This window comes from Microtus pennsylvanicus, chromosome 12, assembly GCF_037038515.1.
Source record: "Microtus pennsylvanicus isolate mMicPen1 chromosome 12, mMicPen1.hap1, whole genome shotgun sequence".
Taxonomy (NCBI): Eukaryota; Metazoa; Chordata; class Mammalia; order Rodentia; family Cricetidae; genus Microtus; species Microtus pennsylvanicus.
The window spans coordinates 67,478,960-67,493,104 of NC_134590.1; the positions used below are offsets into that span (position 1 = coordinate 67,478,960).

Below are 14,145 nucleotides of genomic sequence, written 5' to 3' on the forward strand. Positions count from 1 at the left end.
CACCCCAAAAAATACTGTACCTGTAGTTTTACGTGTAAAACTCTAAGTCATTATACACAAATAAGAATGTATACTGTAGCCAGGCATGGTGCAATACCTGTAATTCTAGCATTTGGAAGGTGGAGGAGGCAGAAATGTCACACAAGGTTGAGGAAAACCTGGACTACACAGCAAGATATCATAAGCAAAAAGTAAAATAACAAAAATTTTTAAATAATTCTAAAGGAAAGAAATTAGTAAGTGCCCACAAAATGGCTCAGTTGGGTAAGGCAGGCACTTGCCACTAAACCTAATGCCTGAGTTCAAATCCCCAGCACTCACATGATGTAGAGAACTAATTCCATGTGCTGTGGCATTGACATGTGTCAGTACATATGTGCAAACGCGCACGAACACACACATAAAGTTTAAGGAAGAGCCCTGTACAAGATTGCAGGGCCTGAAGATTGGTACAAAAACAGCACAGTATAGTCTGGGCTAATGCAAATGTCTCTACCATGGCTGTGCTGACTACAAGACTATTGATAGAAGTCATAAACTATATTCCCAAACAAAGTTCATTGCACCGCTAGGTAAATTATGTTTCAAAAGATACAAAATGACTGCTTCCCAGCCTTTTGGCTGTGAGGAAGTGTTAATCACGCACAAAAACATCAAGTTTAATAGCCAGGCACAGTGCCACCCTTCTTTAACCCCAGCAAGGAGAAGCAGAGGCAGAGATCTTAGTGAGCAGAGACCAGCCATGTCCAAAGAGCGAGTTCCAAGGCAACCAGGGTTACCACAGTAAATGAGAACCTGTCTCAAAAAAACAAACAAAACACAGTGTACTATATACACTAATAAACTTATAATAAAAATGCATATGCAAACTACAAATACATGATTTATTAGCCTGTCTTTCCTTCCCCCAGCACTTATGCCAAATTTTGTTAAATAAGCATGTCATGGAATTTTACTGACTCGGAAGTGTCTGTCAATGCTGTAAATGTCTAACACAGGTCATCAGAAAGCAATGAAACACGCAGTGTGGGAAGAGCAAGCAGGCAAAGCCGGGCATGGGGGTTCACACCTGTAACCCACAACTTAGGAGGCGGAGAAAAAAAGTCAGGATTCAAGGTCATCCTGGACTGTAAGACCTGTCTAAAAACCAAAGGGAGGGAAGGGGGGAAAAAACAGAGCTCAAAATCTTGGGTCCTGGGGTAACTAACTTTGGAAAGAGTTCTCAGAAGGGGAGGTACCTCGGTGTGGTCACCTGAAGACTCTTCTTCAATGATTTAACTCACACAATGACAAATCTTCACATTTGCCATGGATAATGAATTGGTGGAGGAACTCAAGATCCAGCTCCAGGTGGGACAAGGGAAGGACAGACAGCCTTTGACATTCCGTTTCCAGCCGTGCACAAACAGTCATCTCAGCTGCAGCTAGAGATCAAGCCTCAGTTGTAACTGATGCACTGCATATTACACGACCGAAGGATAAGCCATTGTGGTCCCAAGCGCTGGCCTCTGAAACACACGCAAACCTCACTCCAAACTCACTGCTATGGTAGTATTCTGACTGGAGCTATAAGTAAAATGCAGCCCACTGGTTCAAGAATTGAAAGTACAGTCCTACAATAAGGTGAGTATTCTATCTAGTTCATTACTCAAATAAAAAACCATAAATGTCCTTTATTTTTTAGAAATTATAAAAAATAGTGAAACGAAATTTCTCATTTGTATTTAAAAAAAAGATAAAAATAAAAATGAGGGATTGAGGGGATGGCTCAGTCAGTAAAATACCTGCCTGAAAAGTGTAAAGACCTAAGCAAAGCCTACTGGTGCACATCTTTCACCACTCGGAAAATCAGTGGCAGACAGAGCTCTGTGTGTTCGAGCTCAGACAGGACTACAAAGTGAGACCCTGTTTTGAAAAGAAAAAAAAATAATAAAGTGTAAAGAGCTGAGTTTAACCTCCAGAACCCAAGTCAAAACAAAACAAAGTCAGGTATGGTGGAGGATGATAATCTTAGTCTGGGAAAGGCAGACGGGTGGGTCTCCAGAAGTTCACTATCCACTTAGCCTAGCCTACTTGGCAAAGTTCCAAGATAATAAGATCCTATCAGAATCAAATAAAAGGGGTTGGGGATAGGCGAGGTGCCTGAGGAAGAGCATGGAGGCCGTCTTCTGACCTCCATGTGCACACATACACGCAAAGATAGACACACATTAAAGCACTCTGTACTCCACCACTCTGGGAACCACTGTGAAAAACGCATTTCTTTGCAAATCAAAACAACTCTGAGATTCCATCTTAGACATATCAGAATGGCCAAGATCAAAAACACTGATGACAACTTATGCTGGAGAGGTTGTGGGGAAAAGGGAACACTTCTGCATTGCTGGTGGGAGTGCAAGCTGGTACAGCCGCTTTGGATTTCAGTACAGTGATTTCTCAGAAAATTAGGAAACAACCTTCCTTAAAATCTAGCAATACCACTTTTGGGTATATACCCAAAGGATGCTCAATCGTATCACAAGGATATGTGCTCAACTATGTTCATAGCAGCATTTTTTGTCATAGTCAGAACCTGGAAACAACCTTAATTCCCCCAGACCGAAGAATGGATAAGGAAAATGTGGTACATTTACACAATGGAGCACTACACAGCAGAAAAAATACTGACATCTTGAAATCTGCAGGCAAATGGATGGATCTAGAAAACATTATACTGAGTGAGGTAACCCAGATCCAGAAACACATATATCATATATACTCACTCAAACGTGGTTTTTAGACATAAAGCAAAGAAAACCAGTCTACAAATCACAATCCCAGAGAACCTAGACAACAATGAGGACCCTAAGAGAGACATATGTGGATCTAATCTACATGGGAAGTAGAAAAGACAAGATCTCCAGAGTAAATTGGGAGCATGGGGACCATGGAAAAGGGCTGAAGGGAAGGGGAGAGGAAGAGAAGGGAACTGAGAAAAATGTATACCTCAATAAAATCAATTTTAAAAACGCATTTCTTCTCTAGGCTTTTCAAATTCTGCTTTCAAATTTGGCATTCAAAAGTAAAGTTTATATCCTTACTCTCACTTAGCAACAACTATACCATGAAACATCTGTATCTATCAAGAGTTAAGCCAGAGAAACAGAACTAGCAGCAAATACTGAAGGCTGGCAAGATGGCTTGGTGAGTAGGGTGCCTGCCACTAAGCCTGTCGACCCGAGTTCAATCCCTGGAACCCAGAGGTTAGAAAGTCAGAACTCGGCTCCATAACTTGTCCTTTGGCCTCCACATACGCATCCCGGCACAAGTCCACCCATACACACACTAACAAAAGAATAAACAAACGTAGACCCAGGCATGGTTATGTACACGTATAGTCCTAGCACTGAGGAAGCAGAGACCAGCCTGGTTACCAGTTATACAGAAAGGTCCAGGACAGCCAGGGCTATGTAGATGTCTCCGATGAATGGATGAAAAAATAAAATGTTTTTAAATATATTTACATGACATGAAGGATGTCTAAGCCTGTCCAAAATCCACATAGGCCACCATAAGCTCCCTAGAAACTGAGTGCAGATTCTATTCCCAGAAGGAATTTCTTTTACTTTGGGGAAGTTGCAGCTTATTGGTCAGGCTCACTCATACAGGATGGCCTCCCCTGCTTCAAGTCAACTACTAAAAACCCTACCCATACCTACATATTTCCTCATAGCAATGCTGGCACAAGTATTTGAGTAACTAGAGACTGTAGCCTTGCCTGACTTATAAAAAAAAAAAACAAAACTCTCACAATATCTACATTGGCAACCTTCAAGATCACTTTAAAAACAGGCAAATCATGTTTTGTTACACTCAGTAACAATGTAAAGTATTTTTTGTTTTGTTTTTGAGACAGTTCTCACTCTATAGCCCAAGCTGGCCTCAAATTTAAGTGATATTCCTGCCTCTACCTCTGAGTTGGGATTATAAGGCATAGACACATGAGAAGACTTTTTTCTTTCTTTCTTTTTTTTTTTTTTTGATATTTTGAGAGAGGGTTTCTCTGTAGCTTTGGAGCCTGTCCTGGAACTAGCTCTTGTAGACCAGGTTGGCCTCAAACTCACAAAGATCCACCTGCCTCTGCCTCCAAGTGCTGGGATTAAAGGTGTCCAGCTGAGAAGACTTTTCTGAATACCTGGACTCTTCAGCATTGAGAAAATAGCCCCAGGGGGCTGGAGAGCCGGCTCAGTGGTCAAAAGCTTTACCTGCTCTTCCAGAGGTCCTGAGTTCAATTCCCAGCAACCACATGTGCTCACAACCATCTGTAATGAGATTTGGTGCCCTCCTCTGGCCTTCTGGGATACATGCAGGCAGAACACTGAATACATAATGAAGGAAGGAAGGAAGGAAGGAAGGAAGGAAGGAAGGAAGGAAGGAAGGAAGGAAGGAAGGAAGGAAGGAAGGAAGGAAGGAAGGAAGGAGCCCCAAAAGAGCAAGTATTAAGATAAACTGGACCTAGTTGGAAGGTGGTGGCACACACCTTTATTCCCAGCAGAGGCAGAGGCAGGCAGATCTCTGTGAGTTCCAGAGATCAAGACCAGTCTGGTCCACCACCCAGCATCTTGCAAATGTTGCAATGAGTTGTTGGTCTGGTTCAAGGCCTCTGGTGTCTGGTCCACTACCAGTACGGGACCATCATAGAAACTACTCTCAGATATCCTGAGACTATGGTTCCACAGGACCAGTCCTTCCACACACTCCAGCTAGACATTGGGGAGAAACAACTCAAAGCCCCATAATGTGAGTATGGGTGGTAGCTGATTTGGTCCGTCAGCTGGGACCGTCCCCCTCAGGGGAGGAAGGGTGGAGCCAACTCTTCTAGGCCCAAGCCATCAGGGCCAGCTCTCTCACACCCGTGATGAGGGGTGGGGCCATCTCTACCTAGTGTGGGAGAAAGTTCTTTTTTTTTATTTTTTTTTTAAATATTTATTTATTTATTATTTATACAGTATTCTGTCTGTGTGTATGCCTGCAGGCCACAAGAGGGCACCAGACCTTATTACAGATGGTTGTGAGCCACCATGTGGTTGCTGGGAATTGAACTCAGGACCTTTGGAAGAACAGGAAATGCTCTTAACCACTGAGCCATCTCTCCAGCCCCGAGAAAGTTCTTAAGAGCCATTTATGGTGGCATATGATGGTTATCCCAGCACTCAGAAACTTGAGGCAGGAAGATTGTGAATTCAAAGCCAGTCTGTACACTACATAAAGAACTTGAGGTCAGCCTAGGCTACAGGAAAAAGAAAAAAACAAACAAATATTTTTTAGCTGAAAAAAAAAAAGTTCTTCAAATTAAAACAAAGTATCAGATTTCCTCCTCCACTTCTAGACTCTAAACCTTCATATAACAGCCCTTCTTTCAGAACTCCATATTCAAGAACAGTTTCCCTTTCATGAATCCAATTGTTTCCCTAACTTCTTATTTAGCTAGACACTATTGTCTTGCCATACTATCTTTACAAATCTTAGTCACCTACTCAGTAATGAGCGTTCCAAATTGTTTCCTTTGCTTCACTAAATGAAAACTACACTCACTCCCCAAAACAAGTTAGACAGTACAAGGAGTAGGAAGAACAGAAGTTGGAGATGAAAGAAGCAGATTTGTCAAAAAAGAAAAAAGTAGATTTATCTAGAAAAAAGAAAAGCCAGCAGACACCGCCACAACACACGCAAGGAGGTACCCACTCTCCTCACTGGGAAGGGCTAGGTGCGCTCAACTCCTGGGCAGACAGAAGGACACTGTGAGACTTGATGCAGGCACATGCTTTATACTCAAGCTCAGCCTTACTGAGCTCATCTAAAATTCACAAAAGTGCTACAAGAGAGGTTTCAAGAATCTCATAAAGAAGTGAGCTAGAGATGGTTCAGAGGTGAAAAGCATTGGCTGCTCTTCCAGGGGACCTAAGTTCAAAATCATATGGCAATTCTTTTTTTTTTAATATTTATTTATTATGTATACAATATTCTGTCTGTGTGTATGACTGCAGGCCAGAAGAGGGGTTACAGATGGTTGTGAGCCACCATGTGGTTGCTGGGAATTGAACTCAGGACCTTTGGAAGAGCAGGCAATGCTCTTAACCACTGAGCCATCTCTCCAGCCCTCATATGGCAATTCCCAATTGCAACCAACACCCTTGTCCAGCTTCCACAGGCACTGACATCCACAGGCACACAGGCATAAATGCAGGCAAAGCACACATACACATGAAATTAAAAATAACAACAGATCATGAGAAGTTATATTGCTTGCCCAAAATATCATGTTTAGGAAGTAGCAGGATCAGGTTGTAAACCTAGCCCTACATTAGACTGACTGTTCTTCAAGTATACATCAATCCTTGGGTTGGGACGTCAGGAGGAACCCTCCATTCAGCAGTGTTACTGAAGGGAGAAGAACAATAGGAATCAAGAGCTGAGGATGTCCCTCAGTAGTGCAGTATCTGCCTAGCATGTGTGAGGGCCCTAGGCTGAATATTCAATACTACTCCTAACCAAAGAATCAGCTCCCACACAGAGACAGTAGGGGCTTTGGTAGGCAACAACTGCTCTAATTCAGGCTCTGGCCCTCAATTGCTGCATGACTATGAACAGATCATTAATTTGTCTCAGCCAGTGGAACAGTTAGAAGACTGAAGGCAACATGCACCTAAATGTGCACCTAAAGGGCTGCTGTGCTAAATAGACACCGAGTAAAGAAGTGGTGTTGAGGCTGGAGCTGGAAGCAATGGCACTGCGCACGATGATGGGGTGGCACAAAGGAGTCGGCAGCGCCGGAGAAGCGGCTCTAAAGGAAAACTCATGTGGTGTCTGCAGCTCTCATAAGTCAGGTGCTAATTTACGAAGTTCCCTGACAGGAAGAGAAGCTCTTTTCCCAGAAATTTTCCAAACAAGTCAACTTTTTTTCTAGGAATGATTCAGAGGCTATTAAAATTACCTTTTAGGGGGTAAAGGTGCCTGTCACTTAGTCTGACAACTTGAGGTCGATCCCTGGAACCCACATGATGGAAAAGAGAACTAACTCTTCCGAGCTGTCCTCTGACTGCTACACACGCCCTGTGGCACATGCCCACCCACACACAATAGATAAAGACTATACTTTAGCTGACTAGTCCTCTGGGGTAAGGGAATTCAAAGATGAGTTTCTGAAGAAGGTCCTTGAAGCACGTGAATGGACTGCAACGTGCACACTAGCATGTCTGAGGTGCAGCTTGAGAACAGGAGATTAGACCCAGGCAAGCACAGAGGACCGTGAAGACCACATGAAGACACCACAAGATGGCTGTCTGCAAGCCACAGATAGGGGCCTTAGAACAAACAACCCAAGCAATACTTTAATCGTGGGTTTCCAGCCTCTAGAACTATTAAGAAGCAAATTTCTGTTATTTAACCACTGCCCCACTGAAACAGAACTGATATTTTACAAACCACACAAAATGAAAACCAATCCTAGGCAAACGTAACCAATGCAGAGAAAGGAGGACACTGCGGAGGAGCCGCTCCTACCTGGGAAGCACAGGGAGATCCTTAGGGCCTTCAGCAGCACTGCTGGCAGTTCCTGGAGCTTCTGCCTCCTCCAAGCCATTGGTCACCTTGTGCTCAGGGCCCTGTGGACCTGGGGACTCCAACTTCTCTACTTCCCGAGGCCCACTGAAATCTGCAGTAGCATCAATCTCCACCTCCTGCACTGGGACCGGCACGGCTTCCTTCTCAACTGTAGCAGCTGCCACAGCCTTGGCTTCTTCTTCCTTTTTTCTGATTTTCTCTTCAAGTTCCTTCTTCCTTTTCTCATCATCCTGGCGAGCCATGTGATCAAATGTTTTAAAGACCTAAATAAGAAACATCAATCCAACAATCAGTTCACCTGCCCCCATTGGCACACACATCACACAGAAATAAAGCTGGTAGGAACTGCTCTTCCTCAAGAAGATTCCAAAATTGACAAAATCAAAAGCAAGTCAAAGTGAACAGTACTTACAAACCCAGAGGATGCAAAGCTAAGCAGCTCTAACTGTATTACTTTTACCAACCTTCCCAGCATGTGAAGAACACACTGCCCTGGTACTGTAGATTCATGAAAGTACCAGCAATTCAGACTTAAAAAGTGAAAGGAGGCCGGGTGGTGGTGGCGCGGGCCTTTAATTCCAGCACTTGGGAGAGAGGCGGGTGACTCTCTGTGAGTTCAAGGCCAATCTGGTCAAAAAGGTGAGTTCCAGGACAGCTGTTACACAGAGAAACCCTGTCTTAAAAAAACAAAAAACAAAACAAACCCTAAAAGAATAAAACTGGAGACAAAGGCCAGGCATGGTGGCACATGCCCTTAATCCCAGTACCCAGGAGGGTCAATCCAGGTTAGTGCAATAGTAAGTGGTACATAGTGAGTGTGAGTGCCAGCACAGCCATGGGTACACAGTCAGAGTCTGTCTCAAAATAAAAAGACACTGCCAGACAAGCCCGAGTCCTTTCTACTCCACAGGCAACCTGAAGGTTCCACTAGCTTCTCTCCAGCACTCATGCCAACAAGTACCTGAGTCCTTTGTGCTCAAAACCACTTTGTCTCTAACACCTCAGGTCTTCACCTTAACTACAAAAAATGGAGCAGTTAGGAATCTCTCCCATAACCTCAGACTGCTACCACAGGTTGCTACCACAGGCTGCTCCAAACCAAGCCCTGCTAGTCCTCATCCTTCCTGAGGCCTTTACAAACTCTGCCTGCTGAACCCCTTCCACTTGTCCATCTGTACCACCTAGTTCTCAGGCCACTCCAGAGCGCCAGCTGCCATGTTCACAGCACTCACCCTAACTTCACAAGTCCTAGCCAGGAACAGGGGTCCGTGACCTTCAGTAAGAGCTCAGAGGACAGCCGGACGGTGGTGGCGCGCGCCTTTAATCCCAGCACTCAGGAGGCAGAGGCAGGCGGATCTCTGTGAGTTCGAGTCCAGCCTGGTCTACAAGAGCTAGTGCCAAGGCAGGCTCCAAAGCTACAGAGAAACCCTGTCTTGAAAAACTTAAAAAAAAAAAAAAAAGAGCTAGTTCCAGGACAGGAACCAAAAAGTTACGGAGAAACCCTGTCTCAAAAAAATCTGAAAAAAATCCAAAAAAAAAAAAAAAAGAGCTCAGAGGATAAGAGGTGAACTGACTTGCTTAAGCTTTTCCAACAAGTTCTAAGAGGAATAAGATACAGGTAGCTTCCTGATTGTCCTAACAAAGACTACAACTAAGCAGTGATTCTTACACTGGACTCCAGGGATTATCAACTGTACAGACTAACATGTCAAACTAAACTACTTTTTTTTCTTAATATTTTGTAATACATAATGGAAAAGAACAAGATTATAACAAACTTCATTCCTGACCTTCTAAGGAGTCAGGTGGTGGCGTACGCCTTTAATCCCAGCACTTAGGAGGCAGAGGAAGGTGGATCTCTGTGAGTTTAAGCTTGGTCTACAGAGCAAGTTTCAGGACAGCTAAGGTTACATAGAGAAACCCTGTCTAAAACCAAAAAGACCTTAGAAGGAAAAAAGTGACCTTACTCACAGCTATTTTTTTTCTATTGCTGTGATAAAAACATCATGATCCAGGGGTAGCACACACCTTTAATCCCAGCACTTGGGAGGCAGAGGCAAGCAGATCTCTGTGAGTTCGAGGCCAGCCTAGGACTACAGACTGATATCCAGGACAGGTTCCAAAGCTACACTAAGAAACCCTGTCTCAAGAAACAAAAAACAAAAAGAACAAAAAAAGCAACTTGGGAAAAAAAGGGTTTATTTGGCTTAGAGGATACAGTCCATCACCAGGTGAGATCAAAGCAGGAACAAAGCAGAGACTGGAGTAATGACAGCTACTGACTTGCCCAGCCTGCTTTCCTATACATCCCAGAACCACATGATCAGGGATGGCACTGCCCACATGAATCATCAATCAAGAACATGCCCTGCAGACTTCCTCGACTGAAATTACCTCCTTCTAGAGGGCTTGGTTTGTATTAAGTTGACTAAATAAATAAATAACAGTCCACGCCTCAAAATATCAGCAGGAAGCTCTCAAGTTCCACAAAAACACAGCCAAACTTTCTCTGCCTGTATTCACAGAGACCCTGGTATCAATCACACTTGGAAAGAGGAAGTCATGGGAAAGAATCTTCGGATCTGAATCAGGAACACAAAAACAAACAGTTGAGTAGAAATGCCATAATGCTGTGTGTGTCTGTGCCACTCTATCCAACTGATATCTAATATCACTCCCTCAGCAATACTGAACCCACCTTACAAGCCAAAGACTTTCTGTAAATTAAAGATAGATGATAGATGATAGATAGATAGATAGATGGATGGATGGATGGATGGATGGATGGATAAGCAGATACTTGAGACTCACTATGACCTACCCAATAAAAATATTCAAAAACATATACTTTTTTTTTTTTTTAACAGTTTGACAAGGTTTCTCTGTGTAGCTCTGGCTGTCCTGGAACTCACTCTGTAGACCAGGCTGGCCTCAAATTCAGAGATCCGCCTGCTTCTGCCTCCCGAGTGCTGGGATTAAAGATGTGCGCCACCACACCTGGTTAAGAATATATGCTTTTTAAAAGTTTCTTGGTTGGCAGGGCATGGCAGCACACACCTTTAATCCCAAAAACAGGAGGCAAAGGCAGGATGATCTTTGTGAATTTGAAGCCAGCCTGGTCTATATAGTGGATTCCAAGCCAGTCAAGGCTACATGGTAAGACCCTTTCTCAAAAAAAAAAAAAATTATACACACAAAACAAAATTTAAATTTAAAAAAATTTCAAAAATGCAATCAGTTTAAAAGTCTCTGTTTCCCAGGACTCAAACCAGTGATCAAGTAACACTTGTTTGCAAGTAGAAACTGAAAAGAAAAAAGCCTCTCAAGGCTAATGTGCGAGAATGACCTAGGGGTGGACAAAGGGGGTGAGGACAAACAAAAACCTCTTAAACCTGTGGCAAGTGCTTGTAGTCCCAGAGTTTGGTAGGCAGAGGCAGGTGGATCTCCCTGAGTTCAAGGCCAGCCTTGTCTTCGGTAGGACTACACTGACAAACCCCGTCTAGCAAAAACAAACAAACAAAAGACTGTTCCCTCGGCTTCAGTGAAACCCAATGTCCTTCACTGTGACTGTTCCCCAGCTATCCTCTACTTTGGGCTCCTCTCCTTCAGACCTCACCAGTCCCTCCAAGATCCAGTTCCTCAATTCCAACAGCCTATAGGTCAGAACTTGTCTGCAATCTCAAATTCAATTTGTCTAAAAAAAAAGCCGGGCGGTGGTGGCGCACGCCTTTAATCCCAGCACTCGGGAGGCAGACGCAGGCGGATCTCTGTGAGTTCGAGGCCAGCCTGGTCTACAAGAGCTAGTTCCAGGACAGGAACCAAAAGCTACAGAGAAACCCTGTCTTGAAAAATCAAAAAAAAAAAAAAACCAAACACCTAACCCCCACCCCCAAATCCAAATGACAGTACAGTTAAGGAATGTCACTGTGAGTCACCCAGATTTGGAACCTTGCAATCTTTGATCCATTCTTCCCCTTCCTCCAAGAGAATGGCCAACACATTGTAATCTATCTTTAAGAGGTAGCTGTTTTATAAAGTTACAGGGTAAATAAATGCATTACCTCTGTCAGCTCATCGGATAAACAAGAACCAACCCCTCAATTGTGTTAAAGTTAAAATAATATGTACTACACCAGAGAGCCAAACACCAGCTACAGAGATATATTCTTTTCTCATCCAAACCTTTCTACAACCGAAACGGAAGTTTCCACCCTACTACAGAATGGTTAAATGACAAAACAGAAAGATTTGGAATCAGAAAATTGAAGCCATGAGTTGCAGCTATGACACAATAGCTGAGCGAAGTTCTTGTCCCATCGTTTAAGCTTGCTGAACTGACCGAATTCAGACGGACTCTGAAGATCAAGTGGCAAGACTTCATTATAAAGTAACGTACCTCTCACTCTCCAGTTACTCAAACGGCACTCAGGCCACTGATGAGGACTCGTTACTGTGGTTCCATTCTGAAACGGAGCCTCAGTAGCAAAACATCCCATCCACCCATCGCCTACCACTATGTTGACAGTTACTAAGGACATCCTAAGCTTTGGTTTCTTCCTTATGGAGGAACTGATAATCACACAGGCTGGACTCAGACACTTAGAAGGAAACACGAAGCACTTTACAGGTGCCAGAGAATCGGATTCTAACAGGCAAACTTGATGCTCCCCTCAATACTTTTTTGTTGTTGTTTTGGTTTCTTGAGACAGGGTTTCTCAGTGTAACAGCCCTGGCTGTCCTGGAATTCACTTTGTAGACCAGGCTGACCTCAGACTCACAGAATCTGCCGGCCTCTGCCTCGGGAGTGTTGAGAATAAAGATGTACCAAACCACACACCCGCAATACTTTTAATCTCACCAAAAATCTAACCTTTCCTACAAAACTTTCTCAACTTCATAACTACCATCTCTATTATTTCCTTCCAAACAGCTCCACACACACACAGAGAACCAGCAGACTTTTCTCTGTTGCCTTCTGTGCTTTGTTTTCTGAACCATGTCATGAGTAGACAGACCATTATTTAAAGACCCACATCATCAGAGCCTATATTACAGCTGGGTGTTAAACATACTCATTAAATGTTTGTTTATGACTACACACGACAGTATCAACAATTCCAGCGCTGGAGAGTCAGAGAAAGGAGGAACGCAGGTTCAAAGACACCCTGGTCTACCGGGCAAGTTCCAAGCCAACCAAGTGCTACAGAGCAAAACCCTGTCTCAAAACAAAACGACTTTAAACAGGTGTCCAGACAACTTCAGTCAGTAATAGTAACGCTTCAAAAACAATAAATTTAACCTGGGACGTACAGATTTAAATCCAAATGTAAATTTCATTATTATTTTGAGTGTACTCGAGTTAGGTCACTGGCAAGCGGCCACACCCACCAATCAAAACGAACCGGTCATTCCTGTCACCTCCTGAGCCCGGCAGTTCTAAAATATTCAAGTTTCTGCCACTGTGAAAGTCTTTCCCCACCCGCCTGCACGGTTTGAATACAGCCTAGCACAACCCCCTGCGACATTCTAAGGATGCCCACAGGATGCTCGGAGGCCCTCAAAAGCAGACTGGCAGCTTCCAACACCTAAGAATGTCCCGCACAGTCCCAGGCGGCTCCCAAAGCGGCACGCATCCCTGACAACGGCTTCGCGCCTCAGATAACGCCTGGCCACTTACACAAAATCACCTTTGGTAGCCCAGGGAGAACCGCAAAAATCTGAAGGGTTGGGATGAGGAGTGGCGCTGGTCAGGGGCATAGGACGCGAGCCTGGAGCAGGTCTGGCGCTGGGACGTAGAAGTGGAATAAAGTCATGCTGGACCCCAGTGGCCCGTCGTTCCCCACCTCACCTGCAACACCAGGGCCTGCGCGGCCCCTGGAGGGAAGCCCATGCGGTCCGAAGGGTGGCGCAGCAGGCGGTAGAAATCGGTCTTGCGGTAGAGAAAGCCGAAGAGCACGCGCAGAAAGTCCTGGACATTGCCCACGTGCTGCAGGATGCCCAGCAGGGCCTGGTCATAAAGCTCAGCAGCCCCGGGCTCCATGGCTCCGCTGCCCGAGGGACGCGAACTCAGTGGGCACCGCCTCACACCGGCCGATTGGCTACTTCCGGCGTTCGTGCCTAACGGCTCCCCCGGACAACGAAGACGCGGAACTTCCGGTCCGCGCTTGTTACTACTGGCAATAAGCGACTGTCCTCCTTGCTCTCCTGCTGGATGTCCTCCGCCGCGATATCTGCCTAAAGGAGACTGGTATGTAATCCATTATGGTTTCTACAAGTAAAAACGGCCATAGTTGCGGTGCGGAGAGCGCTTACCAGCCATATTTGAAGAGGGCGGAAGTATTGGCTGACGGCAACATGACGTGTTCACGGGAGATGTTGTCACGTGGTCTGGGAGCCTTTCTAGTTTGAATTCCTACCTAGTAGCTAGAGGGCTTTTTTTTTTTTTTTTTTTTTTGAGCCTATCCTGGAACTCACTGCTCTTGTGGACCAAGCTGTCCTCGAATTCAGAGATCCGCCTGCCTCTGCCTCCCGAGTGCTGGGATT

At 44.6% G+C, this 14,145-nt stretch overlaps 1 protein-coding gene across 2 annotated transcripts in view; it reads right to left on the reverse strand.

Moving 5' to 3' along the window:
- The window catches only part of Nudcd3 (NudC domain containing 3), a 96,183-nt gene extending 82,243 nt beyond the window's left edge, over positions 1–13,940 (reverse strand). The window contains exons 1-2 of one of the 2 annotated variants that reach the window (XM_075944259.1): positions 13,451–13,940; positions 7,543–7,865 (exon numbers count right to left, since the gene is read on the reverse strand). In XM_075944259.1, the coding sequence (XP_075800374.1) occupies positions 7,543–7,865; positions 13,451–13,642 (515 nt within the window). In that variant the 5' untranslated portion in view covers positions 13,643–13,940. The remainder of the gene's footprint in view (positions 1–7,542; positions 7,866–13,450) is intronic. The other variant, XM_075944260.1, reaches the window with a different exon arrangement.
- Positions 13,941–14,145: the final 205 nt, after the last annotated feature.